Consider the following 21,994-nt stretch of genomic DNA (forward strand, 5'->3'; position numbering starts at 1 on the left):
CATCGACTAGTTGCCTATCGCAGCCGTACTCCTTTAAATCACTTTCTTGCTTCAATTCAAGGGACATTGCGCTGCTCCTTTGGGTCGGTATGACTTGGCCGCTACAGGGGGCAGTATAATGCAGACACATACGGATATAATGGTCAGTCCACAATAAACCGCATCATTAGTCGTTCCTCACGGAGGATCAAGAATTATGTGTGCCAGTGTTCTGAACTCTTTGGTTGTCTTCTTCAGCTACCTGGGTGGGTGGAAACCTAAAACATACTTTTTGGCGCCCGACTCCAGTCAACGGCATATTTTTGTGACACCTCTTAAATTAAAGGTGAGCGTCTCACAGTCCGTATACGTGTGGAAATGTTTAAGTGTGGTGCCAGGCTTGGCAAGGAGGAAAAGTGGCTCAAGATGATTTATTGACAGAAATCCTTTGCGAAACCCGTTTCAACAGCCAGCGTTGGCAAGGGATTTTTAGTTTGGAGTTTTTGCCCTCTCTGCTGTTGTTAGGGTGGTTTGTTGGCCATTTTATTTAGATTGTCATTTGGAAACTTTATAATTTACCTTTTCGTGTCATATTCAAATCCTATTAGTTTTTTTATGCCACAATAAAACCAAGTCTTTTTTATTTATATGTATAGTAACATAAAAAGTTACTTTAATATGATTTTTTGATTTTTTTTTTCTCATATTTTTTTAGGATATTGAACGTGAATCTATTATACGCTATGATCTTTTGACATTGCTATAAGGTTTTGATTGTAATATTTGCTGTGTATACAACGTACGCTTCGTGTTGTGCTTGTGAAGCTGGTCTAGCTGTCGCTTGCTCGCGTCCCCACAGGGAAGGCGGCGGTGATGCTGCCGCCATTGAGTCCCGTTATCAGGTTGGTCCCGGCGCTTAATGGCGTGTTATCACAACAAATCATAGTTGCAACAAAAAACACTTTTTTCCCCTCTGTTCCCTCGAGGCCGCACGCAATTTCCAGGAACAAATCAGGTGAATGCTTTTTGGAACAGCAAAATCCGGACCATCTCCTCACGTATGCAAAGTGAGTGATGATAACCCTAGAACAGGAAATGGAACTCACTGCCTTCATATAACTATAATGGGCAATTTCCCCTGTTTTGCCAGTCCGTCCAACCTGGGCACCCTTCCATCCTTACCGCTCTGCCCTGTTTGACTTAAAATAATCGCCCTCTGCTTTCCGTCTTTGTCCTTTTAAAGCGCCATCCTTGCATTTAACCCTCCACCCCCTCCGCCACCCAAAAAAAGTGTCCATGCGTGGCAATTTATAAACATTACTTCGTGCTCATTAGTTATCTAACTTCCTATACACGTCCACTTACCGTAATTTCCCAACTACGAAATGCACCTGATTAAAAGCCTCAATAGCTAAGTTTAACCATAAAAACTTTTTTTCTGAGTTGTACTTACCTGAGCTGCTTTGGAAGAATTGCTTCAGGTCTAAATGTTATTAAATGAACTATTATGTATATAACAAACACCGGTAGACGCTTTTTCCCCTCAAACAACGCTAAATGCAGCTGTAGATACTGAGCGTACCGGAACATTTCTCAGAGGCGTTGTCACACGAAGGCAAATTCACAGATGAGCTCGGATAGAGATTGCTGGATTTATTTCACTTAATCCCTTTGCTCAAATGTAACACAATTTAAGATGCTTATTTTGGCTCTCGATTGCTTCTTCACAGAGCCTCTCTCGCTTTCACACGCGAGCTAGCGCAATGCTTCTCAAATAGTGGGGCGATGCTGAGGGGGGCACGCTTGACCCTGAGAAACGTGCTTTTTTTCCGTCGTACTACAATAAAGTGTAATTGCACATCCACTCTAGTAGTTGGCAGTGGCGCTCTCATTGCCCATTGTGCACAGCAAGTAGCTCTGCGGTGTAGGTTTGTTTTGCAACGGAAATGCTTTTTTTTAGAGTTAAGGCGGAGAGTGGGTGGTGGTGTGGGGACATGAATTGTTTTCTTCTTGCTAGGGGGGGGCGTAATAGAAAATAATTGAAAGGGAGAGAGCCATTACACACAACGGCATCATTCTGTGCAAATATTTGAATTTTGTATGTGCTGTACTTGACTCAGTTAGGGACGATTACAGGGACGACCGAAAAACCACTTCCAGCCTTGCTTAGTCTGTCCTTTTTTAAAAATGTATCAACTGTCCTCCGTCCTTAAAATGGGCGTCCGTCCAGGATGAAATGCCCATCTTTACTAGTTTGAAACCCTATTTTAGAACCTTAACACAAGTTTCCAACACTAAATTACTTTAAAACTCTAGACCCTAATTTGCAAACCTTTGAAATCCTAACCCTTTCTAAAAAACCTACTTTGAAACTATGGCCTTATTTTGAAACCTTAAATCTACTTTGCAACCCTTGCCATATTTGCATGCCTTACTTTTAAACCCGAACCCTACGATGAAACCATCGCTTTTTTTCCGTTCCTCCTGAATGTTTCTTTTTGCTCCACTTTTAATATGTTTATCATTGAAAATGATCATTTATTTTGCAATTCTGTCTTCTGTCCATTTATTTAACAAGCTGCTCACCACTGGCTCTCTTGGTGGTGGAGGGGGTGTGGCCAGGGTGGGAATCTCTTCAAGTCAGATGATGTGATCTACTGAACTCATCTTGTTCTCGGATACCCCTCAAGTATCCGCCCCCCCCCCCCAACCCCTCACCCCCCCAAAAAAAATTCATCCTTCCAAGAGTCCACATGTGCCCAATATATCATCCGTCCCCCCTTTTTGTTTATTATCTCCTTGGATAAGCATGTGGAATCCCCATCTTCCACTCTTTTACAAGTTTGCAGCAGCCGGCCTGGTAGCACACGCACGCACACACACGCACACGCACGCACACACACACGCACACACACATATGATATCTCCAATGTAACAATCAAAGAGGCACGTGAGATTTTGCGCGTTTCCGCTGGCACGCAGATGTGCGACTTCAAACGGGCCAACATCTTATTGCCATGTGTCAGCGTAGTAAAAGAAGACCAAAACAGTCCAAAGCCAGCTCGTAAATATCCTCGCAACACAAAATACATTTTGTCTAAATAGAGTCTTTGCATTTTTTGTTGTTTTCTTGGACCAGGCGAGAAATACACAAAAACGCTCCACTGGTTTCTGGCGAAATGTGTGCGTTGCTAAAACAAATCACATCAAATGAAACACTTTTGAATTTCTGTTGTACTACCGGTAAGAATTAATATGATTGATTGTATTAGTCTTACTTTGTATGTTATTGTTTATTTAATCACATTATTTCATTTCAAAATGTGATTTCGCTTCACATTATTTAGTTTCAGAATGGGTTTCAAAATGACTTTGTTTAAATTAGTATTTCATTCTTTATTTAATCTCATTATCATATTTTCTGATTATTTTATGATCTCTCCATTTTATGATATATATATATATAAATATATATATATATATAATACTTATTATATTATACTATATGTATATTAATAATATTTAGTTTTAGGAATGTGTAAAAACTAAAATAAATCATGTCTTTTTTAACCCTCACTTCAGTTCAATGCTCACAAGACTTGGATTAAAAGGTTTGAATGTATTTTAGTTTTTTTCACGCACGCAAACGAAGATGAAGAAAATACATAAAAATAAAATCCATACGTGGAAAACAGTTTTTGCTGTGCAGGCCCAGCTCCAAGGGCCGAGCCTTGCCAAGGTGCTTTTCTTTTTCTTCTCCACTGAAAGAGACTTTACTTGCCGATGATAATGATGACGATGATGATAAGGAGGAGGAGGAGCATCATATGTGCAACGTGCAAACTCGCAAATAATGTCTAGAATAGGACATTGTTCATTATGAACTTTATTACTCGACGACAGAAGACATAACCTGTGAGACAAGATGACTTATTCCGATCATCAATGCAGTCATTCAAGCACGCACACACTATCGGGAAGAGGACGGTGGGAAAAAGCAAACTGTCGGGCCAAAAGGTTGCAGCCCTGGGACGGCGCGTTGCTTAAATCTTGTGTGACATTTATGTGGGCGCGTGTCAATGCACTTTTTCCAAAAGTCTTTTAACTCCACTTTCTCCTGTGCCTTCACTTCAAGTTTCCAATTTTTTTTTCAAGTGAGAGAAAAAAAAAAGGAATAAAAACACATCACCGACCAGATAACACTCACTCGGGCGCCTGTCGCTCGCTAGCCTGGGCCAACACTTTGTGCTCTTATGTTCAAAGTTGTAACTACAGAATACGCAGTGCCTCGATATCATCGTGGTCTTGCCTCGGTATAAAATAATGTGCCGTTGTGTTTAAAATGTAGTTTTGGGTCGTCTATACGTGGACACGTAGTTTAGCTGGGTTCCTCAAAGCATCAATATGACTAGAGGTAGATACGACATGCCCCTTTTGCGCTGCGTGCGTATGGTGACACTAAGCTAGCAGGGTCAAAGTCATCAGTGTATTTCATGTGAGTGAATCAAGGATATTAGAATGAACGAAATTGAAAGAAACATTTTGGGTAGCAATATACAAATCTTATTGCAAAGTGAAACTACAGTTTATGTTCATAAAACTAACTAATACCAACTCGAGTAAGTCCTTTGTTTTCTTTTTTTGAGCTTTTGGGATTTATTTTCATTATCTTTTTTTTTTTTTTCGTTATTACTGTACACTGTCAAACCGTTGTTTGGGGGTTGCAGTTTACTTTGTCTTATTACACAATTTGTGACATTTTATTCTATCTCTCTGTCCTCAAATTCTCTTTATGTATTTAAAAAAACAAACTAAAACTAAACTAAAGGCGGCACAGTGTTCTACTGGTTAGCACGATGGCCTCACAGTGCAAAGGTGCAGGGTTCGATCCCGGCTCCGACCTTCCCGCAAGGAGTTTGCATGTTCAGCCCGTGCCTGCGTGGGTTTTCCTCGGGTACTCCGGTTTCCTCCCACATTCCAAAAACATGCATGGCAGGTAAATTGAACACTCAAAATTGTCCCTAGTTGTGAGTGTGAGCATGGATGGTTGTTCGTCTTTGTGTGCCCTGCAATTGGCTGGCAACCAGTTCAGGTTGTGACCCTACCTACTTTCCGAACTGAAGCTGAGATAGGCTCCAGCACGACCGTGACCCTTGTGAGGAGAACAGATAATGGATGCATGTATACACTAAACTAATGGAATCTCAGACAAAGTGAAGCATTTTCAAAAAGAGAAAAACTAACAAACAACTCACAACACGTATTAAAACTAAATAGATGCCAGTATATTGTTCTACGTACGATTATGTACAATGTCAATTTCAACGAGGGAACTGGGAGCAACCTTTGACAGGTAAAAAATATTTTTTTTTCAAAAAAAAGGCCAACCTCATAAAAGTCGTTTGAAAAATGAGAATGTTACATCGTATTGATTTCGTCTTTAAAATATGTTAGCTAGCTACGTGTCTAGTAGCCTATCTAGCTGGCTAATTTGCGGCCTAGCTGTGTAGCTAAATGTAGTGGGAGCTACCTAGCTATACCGCATGCTCGCTAGTTTGCCAGCCACCAAGTGCCATGAACTGACAATTAGCATTTAAAAAAAAAAATTACCTGTAGGGCAACTTCCCGTGAGCACAAGATAGTGAAAATGGAACTCCAGCTGGACACGTCATCAAGCAGCAAAGGTTAGGTTGGGTCGGGCCGGGTTAGGCCGAGTCGCTCGCAGAACCTCACAAGGTCCTTTACAAGGTCCTCAGCCACCCAAGACCACCCAGATGCTAGACTATCAAGTCTAAGGACCTTGTTCACTTCTTTTTTTACAGGAGGTGACACTCCTCAAAGTGCCTCGTTTAAAACCGCTCTGGTCCCTGGGGCGAAAGCACCAGTGGAACCAGTAAAATGCAAGAAAAGTCCAGAATAGAGGAAACGAATAAAAATAATCCACAGAGTCAGAAAGAAACAAGTCACGTTTGGGAATATGTGCTCACCTACAGTACGTCATGGGATAAATGCAACTATTGCTGTTGTTATTTATTCATGATGTCACCACTTTACATAGTTGAAATAAGCAAAATCAGTAGAAGTCTTAATCTACTTAAGGACACATGGGGCAATTTGATTAATGCAATCACTTCTCTTGTCAGTTTTTTTCAGTTAACCACCACTGTTAAGCACAGTAGAAATAAGCATCGTCACTCGAAATATTCCACAGACTAGAAAAAAAAGAGTGGCGCGTGGTGGGACTCGAACTTTAACCTATGGAAACTCGTGCGCTCGTTTAGCGCTGCACACGCTTTGCTTTCCTCATCACTTGGTTGGAAGCGTCTGGCCTCATCATCGTCATTTATGACATTATTCTTGGCCCGCTCCAACTAATACCACAACATGTCCTGATGTGATGTAAAAACGGCTCGAGGTAGGCCCATTATAAGTGCTAACGCTAAAAGAATGCAGTTGTTTTTTTTTTTTAAATGGAGACGTTTACGATTTCCTTTGAATTTTTTTTATTTTATTCCGCTTCGCGTCTGACCGCGGTTCCCTGCTCGATTCCCGCCTCGCCTAATCTTTTTTAAGCTTTTAAAAATGTTCAAATGCGCCGGGGTCCACTTACACGTGTCACTGCCGTGGCCCGGGAGAAGGTTCCCCGGCTCGTCAAATTTTTATTTTTTTTTCCCTGACAGGTTTAAAGAGCACACATGTTTTTCTGGCTTTCCAATCATGCACACCGTCGCCACGGCAACACATGAACATTAGCGCTCAATGCAAATCATAAAAGTGATGCTGCGTTAGGGATTAGCGTTTGACTATATTTCCTTGTTTTTTTTTTCATGATTTAATCGAATGGGAGGATCTCTGTGGGAATGTTTCCTGTCTTCTTTAATAATTCGAATAATTAAATAAACATGAAAAATAACTATATATTTATTAAGCTAATAAAAAAGTCTCATATTACATTAAAATATCATTTTAACTACTTAGCCTCAGATTCTTTTTCTGAATATTTTGTTAAAATTTTAAATAAGAAGGACTACTTTTTTATACATTTGTCATATCCAGTATGTCAATCAAATGCCATATTTTTTTACCCTTTTAAAAAAACATTTCCCCCAATTTCTTAACCCAATGTTTTAAGACATTTTGAATAAATATAAACGAATTATAAAATAAATTAACAATTCATCACAAAGTAAAATAATCACTAAAAAAGCCAATTTGGCATACATTTTAATTTATTTTTCTCACTAAATGAGTTTTTAATGAATACATATTGGAATACATTTTAAGTAAACAATAAATTCTAAAAGAAATAGTTACTCTTTTTTTAAATTTGTCATACATTGTTGCCAAACGTAATAGTTTACCGTAGAATTTGGTCTAAACTGAGAGTGTCATTTTCTAATTCAATATTTTAATGATCTTTTTTGGCAAGAAATACAGTTTAAAATAAATGAAATTAGTTTTTTATCATATAAAAGAGACACATTTATTAGACATGTATTTTTGCCATAAACCTTTGTAGACATTTTAAAAACAAACATACAAAAAGAAAATGATCATGTTTGTAAACTTTATATATTATCAGTCAAATGTCTTACTTCTCCACCCCAATGAAATAAAACAATGTCTTCCCATCATTTTTCAAATCATTGTAATCATATTGAGCAGTTTTTCATTTTGGGGTGATTTGCACAATTGCAGTTTCACTGTGCGTACTTGAGCCTTCCAGTAATGATGATGATGATGATGATGTATTGAATGAGTCCACAACTTCAGAGGTGGTATCCTCCTGTGTCGCGCAGCTTCCCCCCATAAAACACTTTCATGTTTTCATGGTGGGTTTATACTACAGGTGGACTCAAATATGTTTGACCCCCAAATGCACCCCCTCGTCCTCCGACAGAGGATGGGGAGCGCTGACTTGACTCACATGCTTTGCTGGCATTGACACCTGTCCTCAATAGCTGGACTCTTTGGTTGAGACACAACGAAAGTAAAATCAGCAACTTGTCCAGGAATGTTTTGAAAATTAAACCCTGAAGCCAGTCTCACTCAGCAACAAAAGCTATTTCAGTATCATTTTTGCAACGACAATCAAAAACAGATCGTCGTTTTTATCCTATTGGCATCAAGTATAAAATATATACGGATGGCTGACACTAAATTGTGTATCAATTGATTGATTGACTTTTCTTTTTTTCATTGCCGCATGGCAGTAAAATAAAAAAAAAGTAAACCCATTAATAAGTCAATTTCATATGGTCAGATCGGGACCAAATGTTTCATTGTGACTTGAGCCGCAAAGAAAGTCTCAAGAAACCTGAACAGAAAAAAGACAGAAGGTCTGCCATTATGGTTTCAAGAGGCGATTTTGGATTAATTTTGGTAATTTCCGGGGGTCCTCGAAAAAAAAAAAAAGAAAAGGGAGATAGATCATGTGACTTTATTATGAAATATTTGTCATTGTATGAGGGTTGGGCATGGTGATGAAGTTTGATGACTCGTCATAAAACACAAGTTCTGTGTGTGTGTGTGCATGTGTGTGCACACTTCAAACAGGCCAAGGGCCAACTGAGTTAAAACACAGTGTGTTGTTGGAACAACACACACATTAGCACAGGCGTTGTTGCCAAAACGAGCGCAAAGTTGCACAGTGGCAACAGGTTGTTTTTCAGGCAGCACCAAGGTTAAAACCCGCAGCAAAAAGATTGTCATGTTTAAAATCGTTGTGCTATCAGATCTCCAAGTCTGCCTTTCTGCTTTGAAGAAGCCATTTTAGACTCACATCATGAATCCTCGACTCATTTGGGACTAATTGAATTTCTTGTCATTATGTGTAGACGAAGTCTCACGAGTCTTAGCTCGTAAGAACTTGTACCTGAAATTGCTGAAGCAAATGTCTCGGAACATCGACCACGAAGCTAGCTTCGCTTAGCGATCTGAAATTTGGTAAGCATTTGTTTCATAAGCAGACAGACACACAAAAAAAAGTCTCCGCAAGCGATCCTTGAAAAGACACAAAAAGTCTGCCGTTTTTGTTCCAAATTTTTGCCATTTCAAGTGTTACCATACTTCAAAAATGTTTAGAAAATTCTCCGATTTTGTTGATTGCTTCCAAATTTGAACCACGTGCATGAGGCACCAAATTGGAGGGAATTTGAGTTTTCCTCATTATGTGTAGGCGGGACATCGTTTTAAATTTCAATGACTCACCATGAAATAAAGAAAGGTGAGGTGTGAAAATATCAGATGAGTCCAAAATTAAGTCAAGGTGACTTAAGTATACAGTATGTGCATTTTCTAGACGTGTCCGGAGGAAAAAAATAGTAACCTCAATTTCGCTGCTATGTTTGTAGTCATTTACATACGGTCGATTGTTCCAGGCCTATGCAAACATGGGCCCCTCAAGGATTAACTTTGGCAGATTAGCTGTTTACTCTAGTTGGCGTCGGCCAGGTGCAGCGGTCATTTATCAGCGCGTTAGTAAAATCACAGCTCACGCAGTGGCGGTCGGGCAGCGGCAGCTGCAATCTGTCACGTTGTGGCGGCCTCTAAAAAAAGAGTCGTGAATCATGTGCAAAAGACAACAAACAGGGCAGCAAAAACCCAGAGTGTGACAATCCGATGCGAAGGGGCCACAATGTGACACAAAGCCTTTTTTCCATAGCATTTACATGAAGGTTTAGACTGGCAAATTTGCTACAAAATGGCAGGTGGACCAAGTCAAAACACTTGGAAAACACACAAAATGAAGAGTTGGCTGCCTTCTGAACAGTTTTTGCCCGTTGTCGTGACATTTCCCTGCCGGTACGATACCAAATAAAATGGACAGTAGTATCGCTGATACTCAGGTGCATCCATCCGCAAGATTATTCACGCGATATAGAAAAGCAATAATACTTGGGTATTAATTTCTTTTAACACGACTCAGTCAATAAATCGAGCGTGTTCACAAAAGATGTTTAGGGAAGCTACAGTGGATATAAAAAGTCTACACACCCCTGTTCACATGACTGGGGGCTTGTGTTCAGTGCCAATTGTCCCTAAATCTCAAATACCCACCTGATATCAAAAGCACTTATAGAGGGAATTAATGATAGGGAGAGTATTTTTTTACTTTTTTTGTTTCATATTGATAAGTGTAAGAAAAAAAATGGCTCTAGGCAAAGGCCGCTTTTCTCATCTCGGGTGAAAGTGGCTGGTGCTGGAGCACCGCTAAGGGGTCTGTGTGTGCGTGTGCCTGCAGATACTAAGAACAACAACATTAACAATTGACCAACCATTGCGTGCTATCATCATCATCCTCATTACAGCTTGATTGGCTGGCGACCAGTTCAGGGTGTACTGCTCGATGATAGCTGGGATAGACTCCCCTTGTGAGGAGAAAGTGGAACAGATAACTTATGGATGGATGTTCTCCATGGGTGTGGCCTCCTCCAGGTGTCCTAGAAGACATCCGTGCCATCGTGGCGGTGGTCACGCCAGCAGCTCATGGCGGTACGCTACAATCCTCGGCGGAGATAAGCGACACCCCACACACGCTACACTATTATGACTGGAGGAGCTAATGGAGCGTGATGTATTTTGCATGGCGTGAAGTTCCCGCCGTGCTTTTTCATGCCCACCAGTATCACCACGCTGGAACACCGTACTGCTACGTTGGCCCGCCCGCTTAGCTGGACGTACAAATGCATTGGTGACTTGAGACACGAGTGACCTGACTTACAGGATTTTCAAGATATAAACCGTCGATTGACGGAATTTATTTTTTTTTTTTTACTTGCAAGCACAAACTTGAGATACAAACTATAGATACTTGGTAGTCTCAGATGGTAAATAGTCTATTAAAGAACATTTTAAAAAAGAGGTTCCAGCTTTTTGTTGCCACTCTCAAGTTTGGTTTCCTGACAAAGTAAACATAAAACAAAGAGAATTACATTTCAAACAACCACATATTCTGCTATTTTAAGGCTAATTCTAACAGGCAACGAATCGCATCTAGCCACGATACCGATACTTTCTCCCACCCTTAAATATTCATCCCGGACATTTTGTCTGTTCCAAGTGAGATGCCTGACCTGTGTGATGTAATGTGTCCTAAGCAATTTTTGACATCTACTTGCCAATAGGATGCGTTCAGATCTTAGCAATCCTTGTGACATTTAACACGACAACATCAGCAGCAGCAGCGACATGTATTAACGACAAGCACACTTGTGACCTTTTGCCTTGTTTTCTCTGCAAAACAAGAGACGCCAAAGACTAAATTCCCAGGCCATTTTTTTCTCGCTTGTGTGTGTCTGTGTGCGTGTGTGTGTGTGCCCTGTCATCCTCTCAACATGATGGAAAGTCAGTGAAGTCTCAAAATGGCAAACGACACCTGTGTGTATACAAACAAAATGCTACTGTGTGAACAGCAACTGTAGATAAGGTGAAGCTGTGTGTGTGCGTTTGCGAGCAGGTGTGTGCGTGTGTGTGCGTGGGGGTGTGCGTGTGTGTGTGTGTTAGCTGTTTAATCAGCAATCCAGCTGGCTCCTTTGCTGACACGCTCAATCTCACACCCTGTGACGATGTGGTCCTAAAGTGCTAAGCAGATATTTATCAGTGGCGGTTTGGCGCACACAAACGTGGCCTGGTGTGACACACTCCCGCACAGGATATGTTGACACAACAACACGCGTGCTAAAACGGGAATGATCTTGTCTTTGCAAGCTCCACATACAAATGTGGTGAAAACGTCTCCAGTTCGCACAGGGCTGTAAAATTAACATTGTAATACGCATGCCAGGACACTAGTTGGCAATGTCACTTTACACGGCAATTAGGCGGGAAACATCAGAAGTGGAATTAAAGCTGAAAAGGAGGGTGGCTTTTCTTTGGGATCAATTGTATTGCTTTTCATATCATGACAAACATTGGGTTGGTTTTAGTCTGTTGACATCCCCGCAACAAGATTTTCATGTTTTGGTCGGATCGACACGGGTTGTCTGAGGCTGATTTAATGATTTGACAGATTCAAATTCCATTAAGTGATTATTCAAACGATTAATTCAAATGATATTTCATGACATATATGTAAACTTATTTTTTGGTCCTTTAACGCTTAAAACAAAAGGTAGATCAATCACAGGCTAAAAATTGGACTGTAATATTTGTTTAACTTAGCAACAGGGAGAAAAATCTGCAAAAAATAACTTTTGCTGATTTTTTTTTGAAGGGGGAATGTTTCAATGTCTTCGTCTAATGTAATGTGAAAAAAAGTACATCTCTGCCGAATATAGAAGAATGACTATCAATCATATCAATATTAATTAGTCAGGCATGATGTTTCACTCTATTTTTTTTACATGACTTTAGTTTTGTTGCTTTTTACAGTCATTCATCAAACTTTCCCGCCATGCTCGTCCAAATCACCGAGGCAATGAAAAAAAAATTCAAATTCCTCATAATCTCGTGTCAGCCACAAAAATGCCACTCTTGTTGTGTCTGTCTGACTGGCGACTTTTTTGTGTGTCTACTCGTGATTCATACTGTATGTCTCCTAAATTCCATGTTCCGAAGTGAAACTGGCAGGGGCTGAAAATTCCGAGGTTGGACTTGTGTATTTAAATGCAGAATCAAAATGTTCGACTTCTTTGGGCATGAACTGTGAGACATTTTAGACAAAGTCTTATGAAGTTTATTGACAAGAGGAACTTGTTTAAATACTTTTGACAAATTAGTTATTCCATGTGCACAGGCAGAAACAATATATAATACACTGTACAAAGACGTTACAACAGCTAAGTGTTCTTTTTGGACCCAATCACCATATTTACATACAACGTACCCCCCACCTATTCGCAGTCATTTTTTTTTTTTTTTGCTCTTTAGTAATATTCTTAAGTGCAACAAGATGGCACCAAAGCCCAGGCTGATTAGAAAGTAGTAATTTGTGTCAAGGTTGTATATTGAATTGATACGTCTTGACTACGAGATCAACATATTTGGGCAGAGTTTCGTTTAGCCCGGGTTGTTAAAGAGAGTTACAGTCTTGATGTACACTCGCAGTTACTGTGCATTTTTTATTGAATTCAAATCATCTGTAAGCCGAACAATTAAATGATGTTCCACTAGATGGCAGATGGTGCAGTTAATTATCCACTTGTTGCCATGTTGTAAAAACTGGGCTTAAAACATGCAAAAAGTATGAACTGAGGAATATTCCAGGCAAAAAAAAAATGTGCTAAAATGAAAGGAAACATTGATATGCTAAATTGTTTAAAATAAGTCAACCGTGATGTTTTAAAACTATTGTCTTAATGCTACCTACAGAATTAGGGGAGAATAAATGCTGTTAAAAAATGTCAGGAAAAACGAATTATTTTGGCAGGCAAAGAACGAGCTTATTTTGCCTTGGTTTGAGATTTTTTTTATCTTGGTTATTAGCTTGTTGCAGTGCATACACAAAAACGAATCGTGAACCCAATAGGCTCAGATGTACTGAGTATAAATGTGAAAAATGTGATGATGGAATACATCATTTCTTTTTGACATCATTTTGTGGCTTGACTCACTAAAGGTTCGAAAACAGTGATAAGAGTGAAAACGTTTTTGAGTAGGGGGTGTGCGTTTTTTTTTACAGCAAGGCTCAGTCCGGATCCCTCTGCGAATCGCGGGCTTTTGCTCTCTTTCTCTCTCAATGAAACGCTCGACTCATGGCGGGTCTCTTCAAAATGGCCTCCACAGAGAAGGACAAAGACTCGCCAGCAGCCATCTTGGTCGCTCCCGGCTTGGACAGAAAGTCTTTGGCGCACCTGTCGGCTATTTTGCCGGTCTGCACGTCCTTGCCGGAGCTTTCCCGGAGCTTGCGCGCCGCCTCCTGCAGGAGCTCCCTACAGTACGGTGCACCCCGCAGTTCGGAGGCCGCCCCACCACCGCCCTTGTCGCTCAGCGAGTGTTGGATGAGCGAGTGGAAGGTGGAGTTGACTTTTAGTGAGAACTTGGCAGCGTCCTTAGCTGGGAAGTCTTGTCCGAAGCTCCTCTTGGGTGGGTAGAAAGCAGAGTTCTCTCTTGTGGTAGACTTTGGTGCCACCTTGAGCGGGTGCTGCGAGTGCTGCGACTCCTGCAACGAGGCAGCTCGCGAGCCCTCGGCATCAGCCGCGTCCTGCTCCGGCGGCTGGCTCTCAGTAGGCATGGTCTTGGGCTCCCACAGCGCGCCGCCGGGTTTCATGTTCTGCACCGCCGTGGCGTTGAAGAGGCACTGGCGGTAGAGGAGGGCGTCACCCAGGTGGGCGGCAGCGCGAGGCCACACCACGAAGCCCCCTCGCGGGTAGTGCCGGTACGTGGTGGCCACGTTCACATTGGACGAGACCGGCTCCATGTTGTTGGTGGCCACAGAGTATGGCATGGGCACGTCCAAACAGGCGGGGCCAAGGCACATGTCCTTAGGTGGCGCCTCGGGCGAGTACGCCGACTTGTAGGCGTTGTAGTCGACCGTGTGGTGCGCCATGTTGTTGGGGAACATCAGCGGCGATGCCTGGCCGTTCTCCAGAAGCTCGCGCTCCTTGTACTCGCGCTCCAGCATAATGCTCTCCAGCTCTTTATCGGCAAACGCCCGCCTCTTGCGCATGCGGTCGCTCAGTGGTGGAGGCAGGGACGGGTTGGTGGCCAGGAAGGGATCGGATGGTACCGGGCGGAAACCTGTCCATTGGGTGAAAAAAGAAAAAACATCACCGGGGGATGAACCAAGTATCGCTGTCTCCATGTATTGTATCGTCGCAGCTCACGATACAGTGACTTAAAGCTGTCGGCACCAATTAATTCATGTCTTGTGTAAACGACTTTGAATATTCTTTTTAACAAAAATACATTGCAGATGCATGCTGTCCATCATTACAGTAGCATCAATGTAAATATCCAAATTAGGAATGTAGCAACTCACTGCCCTGTGAAAGGAATATTAATAATTTTTGCAACAATTGCTTTAAAATGAACTTTTTTAAATCCCAAAAGAGGGGCAATGTAATTGCCAGTTTTTTACCTTCGAGGATGCTTTTGGCCAGCAGAGTTGATGGACGAACATGTCTCTGATAGATGGGCCTTCTCTCAGTTGGAATTTGTTTCCCAGAAAGGCCTTTTTTGTCCTGATGGAGTTCAAATAAAAACAGGTCATCTATAAATTAAATACAGTTGTCTCAGAAGAAGTCACAGCTGCCATTAATCTCTTTGTGTCACAGGCAAATAAGCAAAGACGTTTCCATTTTTTACACACGATAGATACCAAAGAGATATGACGAAAAGACATGTCAAATTTGAAACGCTTTCCTATCCAAAATACCGCCCCCGTGTGTCATGCACAATCATATCGTAAATATGGCAGTGTGGAAAAATAGATCTGTCAGAACATTTTGTCTTTTAAAACCAGATCTAATAAACACTTAAGAAATCATATTTAACCATACAATCTCAGACACAAACACTTTTTTTTATTGCTAAATTAACCTAACAGTCTATTAAATTAAAACTCTTTAGCTCCCCTCAAAAATAAATGCCCACCACAGTGAAAAGATAAAAAAAAAGGTTAAAAATATTTATGAAAAAACACGAGTCCAAATGTCTTATAGAGAATATCATCAAAATAGAGATACATAATTGACAAAGTTGCTGTCTATGAGTTTGAATAACTTTCAATAACTCTTGAAAATACATCAAATAAATTTAAATCCTTAAAAAAATGAAATTGCCTACAAAATAAATTAGACTCAATCATTAAGCAAATACATTTAACATAAAAATTGTTAGGTATTTTTTATTATTTAGAATGGATAAATAAAAAAGATAGATAGATAGATAGATGCTCGTATTTTCTTTTTCTTTAATCACGCCTCACCTCGGTGGCTTGCTGCCTCCGTAGCGCCACCTGAGCCGCCATGACCCGCTGCCGCTCCACCACCAGCAGGCAGTTGGCGCACTGGCAGTCCCTCCAGCGGCAGAAGCGTTTGTGGCCCTTGAGGCACGACACCACACCGTGGTTGCGGCACCGCGCGCACTTGGGCGTGCGGCTCAGTTTGCGCTGCTCGCCCGGGCTCAGGCCTCCGGGGCCCGGCTTGACGCAGTCGTCGTCGCCGTCGCGGTCGCGGTCGCGGTTGCGGTTGTCCTCCTCCTCCGCTCGCTCGCTCGCTTCGTCGGCCTCCGTCTCCACGCTCTCCACGTCGATCTCGAACTCGCAACCCTCGGTCATGTTTACGAGCGCCCTGAACATGAAGGGAATTTTTAAAAAGTGTTTGACATGATCATTAATAGCGTAATCCGAGTTACTTTCGTATAAACCCCATATACATTTAATGACTTGAAATTACTTGCATATTTTTCCATTTTAAGTTGATATGTGTCTAGAAAGATCACAATTTATTATGTAGTACTCATTTTTTTCGTCCAAAGTAGTATTCTACGGGTTTTATTCGTTTAGAAAATTATGTACTGCATCCGTATAGTCTGGATTGTGATTCATGACTAAATATGGAGCGATGTTTTTCCCTTTACATTTTGGTTAACGTTTTTTGCCAAAATGGGAAGAAAAAAGAATACAATTCTGAATGGGCCTATTTTGACTGCTATATAGGACTATAAGTGTATGTTTTATTTATGTTTAGATAGATAGATAGATAGATAGGTAACACGACATTATTTCATATGAGCATTTTTTTTATTTGCCATAGTCACAAAATATGCACGTTGTCCATGTGCCGCAGCAACTAATATTAATTAATTTCGCGTAATCTTCTACTTTTGGAGAAAAAAAGTTAAACTAGGAGTATTTATTAAAGTCACGAATTACGATGCATACTACGTGAAATAAAAAATAAATAATTTTAAAAAGTTATGTCAAAAATTTCAGAATCATAATTAAGACTCATATAAATTATTAATACACTTAAAACACTTTAAAATGCCTGATTTTTATCCAGACTATAGGAATGAATAATTAAACAGAGTTAGATGTTAAAAACTGAAGGATTCTAATCCATATGGGGGGGAAAACAAGCCCTGCAAAGTCCACCAACTATAAATGATAAATGCAAAAAACAGAAATTTAGTTTCCAAGCTTGACTAAACCATGTGTTAAATTCATTAAAAAATAATGAAACAATATTAAGGCATGCATTGATTAGTTTTATACATGCAATTTAGTGGCAGTACTGACATGACAAAGAATGAAAAATTAATTTTACCTCCACGAGTGGACGGTCCCACCACTCCAAATGTTTTCCAGCCTGCTGGAAAGCAGCGAACCCGATAACTGTTAATTGATTGAATGGGTCTGAATGTTCGTGTGCGTGTGCGTGTGTGTCTGTGCGTATGCGTGTACCGACTGACTGAGCCAAGTTTGCTAGTGCAGCGCCAGCTCACCGCAACTCCTTTCATAAACCACGCCCCCTTTTGACTGATTGGCTGTCTCTCGAAGCAAAGGAAAAAAAACTGACCAATAGGGAGTCATCAAGCTTCCCGAGTGGTTAAATCTGAAAAGTATTATTTAATCGTCGTTAAATTGTTGTTTTTAGGTACGAATGAAAAAATGGTCTTTAAAATGACCTAATCTTATATCATGGTGTTTCAAGTAAACACATTACTGTATTTATGTGCAATACTGATTTAAGTCAATGTCTATAGACCAGGGGTCTCAAACTCGCGGCCCGCGGGCCGCAAATGGCCCGCGGGATGATAGTTTGCGGCCCCCGCCTTATTATGAAAGTTTAATGTTCGTGCGGCCCGCGAATTTGATATGACTAGCACTTTACACGTGTAAAGTGCCAGTCTGTAGTTATAAAGCTTTAATTACAGTGTAATTAAAGCTTTATAACTACAGAAGTAGGCCTACTCATCCCAGAACTATGGTTTATGCTTAGGATCTCTGGTATTTGACACGATTTTGATTTGATTGACAGGAGACCCATGCGCGAACAGGATGTGCAGTCTGACGGAGCTTTGCATCAGCACTAGCACAGACGGGACTAATTATAAAATGTAGGATTACCTGGTCACAGTGGATAAAATTGAACCGCGGATTATTGTTGGGCACATCTTCAGCTTTAAAACGAGGGTAGGATTGTAATTTTTTTTCGATGTTTTAGTAGGGGTTTGATTGATGAATGTTCCACTCATGTTCAGGACAATTCATGTTCAGAAGAAGATTAAAGAACTGTTAATACAGACATTTGACTCATTATTATTATTATTATTATTTATTACTGATTAATTTTCTTATTAATTCCTTATTTATTTTCTTATTAATTCCTTATTTATTTTTAAATCTTATTTTGTGTTAAAAAATAAAAATAAAGACATTTGAGAAGATTAGATTTTTTTGATTTTTTTCTTGCGGGAAACCTGATGCGGCCCAGCCTCACCCAGAGTCTGCCTCTCGTGGCCCCCAGGTAAATTTAGTTTGAGACCCCTGCTATAGACAGAAATTGTTGTACAAGCTATGCTAGTTAGCTCATTTTTTCCAAGAAGCTTCTTCGTGTATTTTATTTTCAAATTCCTCAAGAATATAAACGTTTCTGCAAAAGCCAGTAATGAAAACATCAAATGAGCCGGCCAATTGGCGCTAAGGTAGAAAAAGCTTTTTGATATGTGCTGATTTTGAAATAAACGGATTAATCTTTCCAGGTAATTCTCAAAAATTATATGTTACATTTATTTCTGTCCACAAGCAACAGTCCAGCAACGGTAACTTGAGCACGGTGCAAAGTAAGCAAATTATTTTTGAAGTAAATAAAACTGCGTTTACTGAGTTAAAATATTTAACTGTGTTAAAATGTTTTTGTTTAATCTCCACAGTTAATGCTTTAATTTTTACAGTATATGTATGTGCGTGTACTTATGCGTGAATATTTATATTTTTCATGTTTCATATATATTATTATAAAATACTTATTATTTAATAACTGTCATAGCAATCTAAGATTTGCTCATGTTATGTTGACCTTTAGCGCTAATTCATAATTCATTAAGTATAGTGATGTCAGCAAAATGTGTAACAAAAGTATACAAACACACTTTGAAGATTTTTATACTGTTGTTACACATTTTTGTATTTGACTCATGTTTATTTTATAAATGTATTTAGTTGTTTTATCATTTGACTATTTTTTTGGGCCTTCTTTGTTTGATCGTCTTTTATAGTAATTATCATTTTTGTTTTTTTTTATGTGATTTATTTCCACTTTATTCTTGTTAAAGATGCATTCATATTTAGTTTTTTTGGTATGCATGAATGTATGTACATTTTGTGCATTATTATCAAATAAGTGTAATAATATTCTAATAACCCTCAATCTAAGAAGTTGAAGTGTGCAGCCTGGGCTTCTCTGGGTTCCTAACTCTTCCTCCATGTGTGGAGAAAGGGAGGGTTGAGTAGATTTTTGGGGGGATGAGGTTGGGGGTGAAGACCTGCAGGTGCAGCTTGACTCTCTACTTGGTCTCTTAATTTACGACGAGGGTTACGAGCGGCCACCCCACGCCGCAGTTTCCTGGCTAGGAATGCTTTGATCCGACGGGCCCAGGCCACAGCGCAGGTCGACGGGATGCGCTCATCACCGGGGTTCGGACACCTCCAGGTGTAACGTGTTCTCTGTGGCTCATTAAGGACCTCTGGGATGGTACTTGGAAGGAATTCCTGGCATCTTTTTTTTTTGTAAAGAAAAAAAGATACACCAGCAAATTTGTGACAGCTTGTAGACCTTGAAGGTCTTACAGAGGTCCTTGTGAAGGGACTCCATTTCTTTGAGAGGGGGAGTCCCGAATTCTTAATAAAACCGCGCCTGTGAGTCCCCATGAGGGCAAAGCCAAGTTTTGACCATTTTTATGAGAGAACATGCTACCAATGTGAAGGCCTCTGCCAGACGTTTTCCAGCTACAGGCCCAGATTCCAAATGGAGATCGTCTTTGGGATCACTAATTACTTTGCCAAGAATCCAAGACCCAATAAAAACCTAATCTCGCCTTTGGAAATACACAATCTACCACAGCCAATGTTGACTTTGTGATCGTCAGTTTCCCCAGCATAAGGCCTTGGAGCTTGTCTGAAATGTTTTTCTTTTTGTGCGGTTCTTGAGACACGGTAGTTTATTCATTGCTGAATATATCTGGTCTCTGTTTATGAAGAAGAATTGGGGTTATTGCATGGGTTCAAATCAGTCTCAACTAATTCCCGAAGGCTTATCTGGTTTCACTGATTCATGATGTATTTGTAGATTTCGTCCCTGTTAAAAAAGATGAAGGGCTTTTGTGGTGGTTCGAAGGAATTTTATAGGCGTCAGGAAGATTTCGGTTTCTTGAGAGAATTCCAAGCAGTCTTATGACTGTTCATTGACTTTGAAGGAGTCCCATTGAAGGAATTTGGGTCCAGCAAATGAGTCTTTGGGAGGGAAGAATGATTATTCAAGAGGTTCCAGGTCCTGTTAAAGACCTTTTGACGTTCTTCCAGGAGCTCAAAAAAGTCTTTAGAAGTGCACAGTGATTCTTCAGGAAGTACTGCAGTTCCAGCTCCTGGTAAAGAACATTTTTTGGGTTCTCGTGGTGGTACGACTGAGTCTTCGGAGGGCTTATTGCCTTGTGAAGATTTTCCAGGCCCCATTTTTTGGTTCCTGGAGACTTGGACCTTTCCTCAGTTCTTGCTGTGTTTGGGGGATCTCTGTAAGGATGTATTTTTTTACATTTTGAAGTCTTCACACCAATTGAAGTTTCTTTTGTGTGTTAGACTGCACATATTGTGTTTAGATGCGTATAGACACACTCAGAGTTGAAATGACTTTTGATCACATGTGGTGTTCCTGATTGAAAGAGCAGCATCTAGTTGGAAGTGCCCCGCTGAGGAGGAGGAGGAGAAGGAGGAGGTGCGCGCCACTATCAGCGGAAGAGGAGCACTGTTATGTTAATTAGCATGTGATGGACGCACAACACATGCACTTAAGGACATAAGCAGACGTTGTGGGCGCCATTTGTCTTCATCTCAAGTACTTTGACACCTCAACCCTGACCTGGTGGAAGTCAAAACACAACACAACACGGCAGTCAACACACTAAGTCAACTCAGACCATGCCAATTCAAATTTGTTGTTGTTTCGTTTGATGCATTTTTTGTTTTAATTGATCATATTTTGTGTGTTAAGAAAACTGTATTACTACTTTGAACTTCAACTTTGGCCCAGTTGTTTGTGGTTATTTAGATGTACATTGCAAGAAGCGAACTGGAGATAAAATTTCTAATGCAAGAAACTCTTGAAACATTGATTAAATTATTTTTTTTTGTTGATCTTGTGTGGTAACTGAGCGCCTTTTCCAAATAATAAAAGTGGCAACTGTCATGTTGAAGTATAAGCACTAGATGTCACACTTTACTAAAGCAAGTAAACACAACTGGCCTCGACCGACTAACTGGAGCCGTTGGACTCATTGACGGATGCTGAGTAAAAAAGTTCACCAGCAGATGGCAGCATTTGTTTTTGTATATAAATGGAACTGCAGAATGACTTCAAATATATATAAAAAGCCGTTATATTTTTTTAGATGGTGATGCTTTTTGTGTTGTAATGGTGCCACCTGGTGGAGAAGACGATGACTTTCCCAGCAAGTGTGTTGGCGTGTCACTCACTTGATGAGACGTTCCGTTCGTGTTTCACTTCTTATTACACTTGTGTGGCACTGAAAGAGGAAGTAAGCCCAAGATGTCAAAACATTCTATTTTGTTTTAAATGTGCAGCTATCCATTATCAGCTGCTGTTTGCTTAAATACATGCGCTCATTTCTTTGTCAGCTTTTTATTTTGGAGTTGGCCCTCGTAGCACTTTGGCAACATATCACAGAAATGCATAGCATGAGAGATGATTGTGGCGACCTACCGCGGTTTATGCTGCCATATATTGTTGCCTTTAACAATCACTCATTTAAAGTGCTAAACAATCGCTAACCAATCACACTGTCATTGATGGCAAGAGAATAAAGCAATGTCAGCTGACCGCTGTTGGCTACAAGC

General features: G+C 40.4%; 2 protein-coding genes across 2 annotated transcripts in view; one reads left to right on the plus strand and one right to left on the minus strand.

Annotated features, from left to right (window-relative positions):
* Positions 1-21,994, plus strand: part of LOC148343659 (cilia- and flagella-associated protein 157-like) — a 114,020-nt gene that overhangs the window by 22,551 nt on the left and 69,475 nt on the right. The window lies entirely within an intron of this gene.
* Positions 12,643-17,338, minus strand: dmrt2a (doublesex and mab-3 related transcription factor 2a). The gene is made up of 4 exons (XM_088288013.1): positions 17,190-17,338; positions 15,848-16,211; positions 14,999-15,101; positions 12,643-14,658 (listed from the first exon to the last, which is right to left on the minus strand). Exons 2-4 carry the CDS (start codon positions 16,196-16,198, stop codon positions 13,655-13,657), a joined length of 1,458 nt encoding a protein of 485 aa, XP_088144139.1. The 5' UTR covers positions 16,199-16,211; positions 17,190-17,338; the 3' UTR covers positions 12,643-13,654.

Source organism: Idiotropiscis lumnitzeri, chromosome 1, assembly GCF_059441095.1.
Source record: "Idiotropiscis lumnitzeri isolate Australia: NSW breed Sydney's pygmy pipehorse chromosome 1, RoL_Ilum_1.0, whole genome shotgun sequence".
Lineage (NCBI taxonomy): Eukaryota > Metazoa > Chordata > Actinopteri > Syngnathiformes > Syngnathidae > Idiotropiscis > Idiotropiscis lumnitzeri.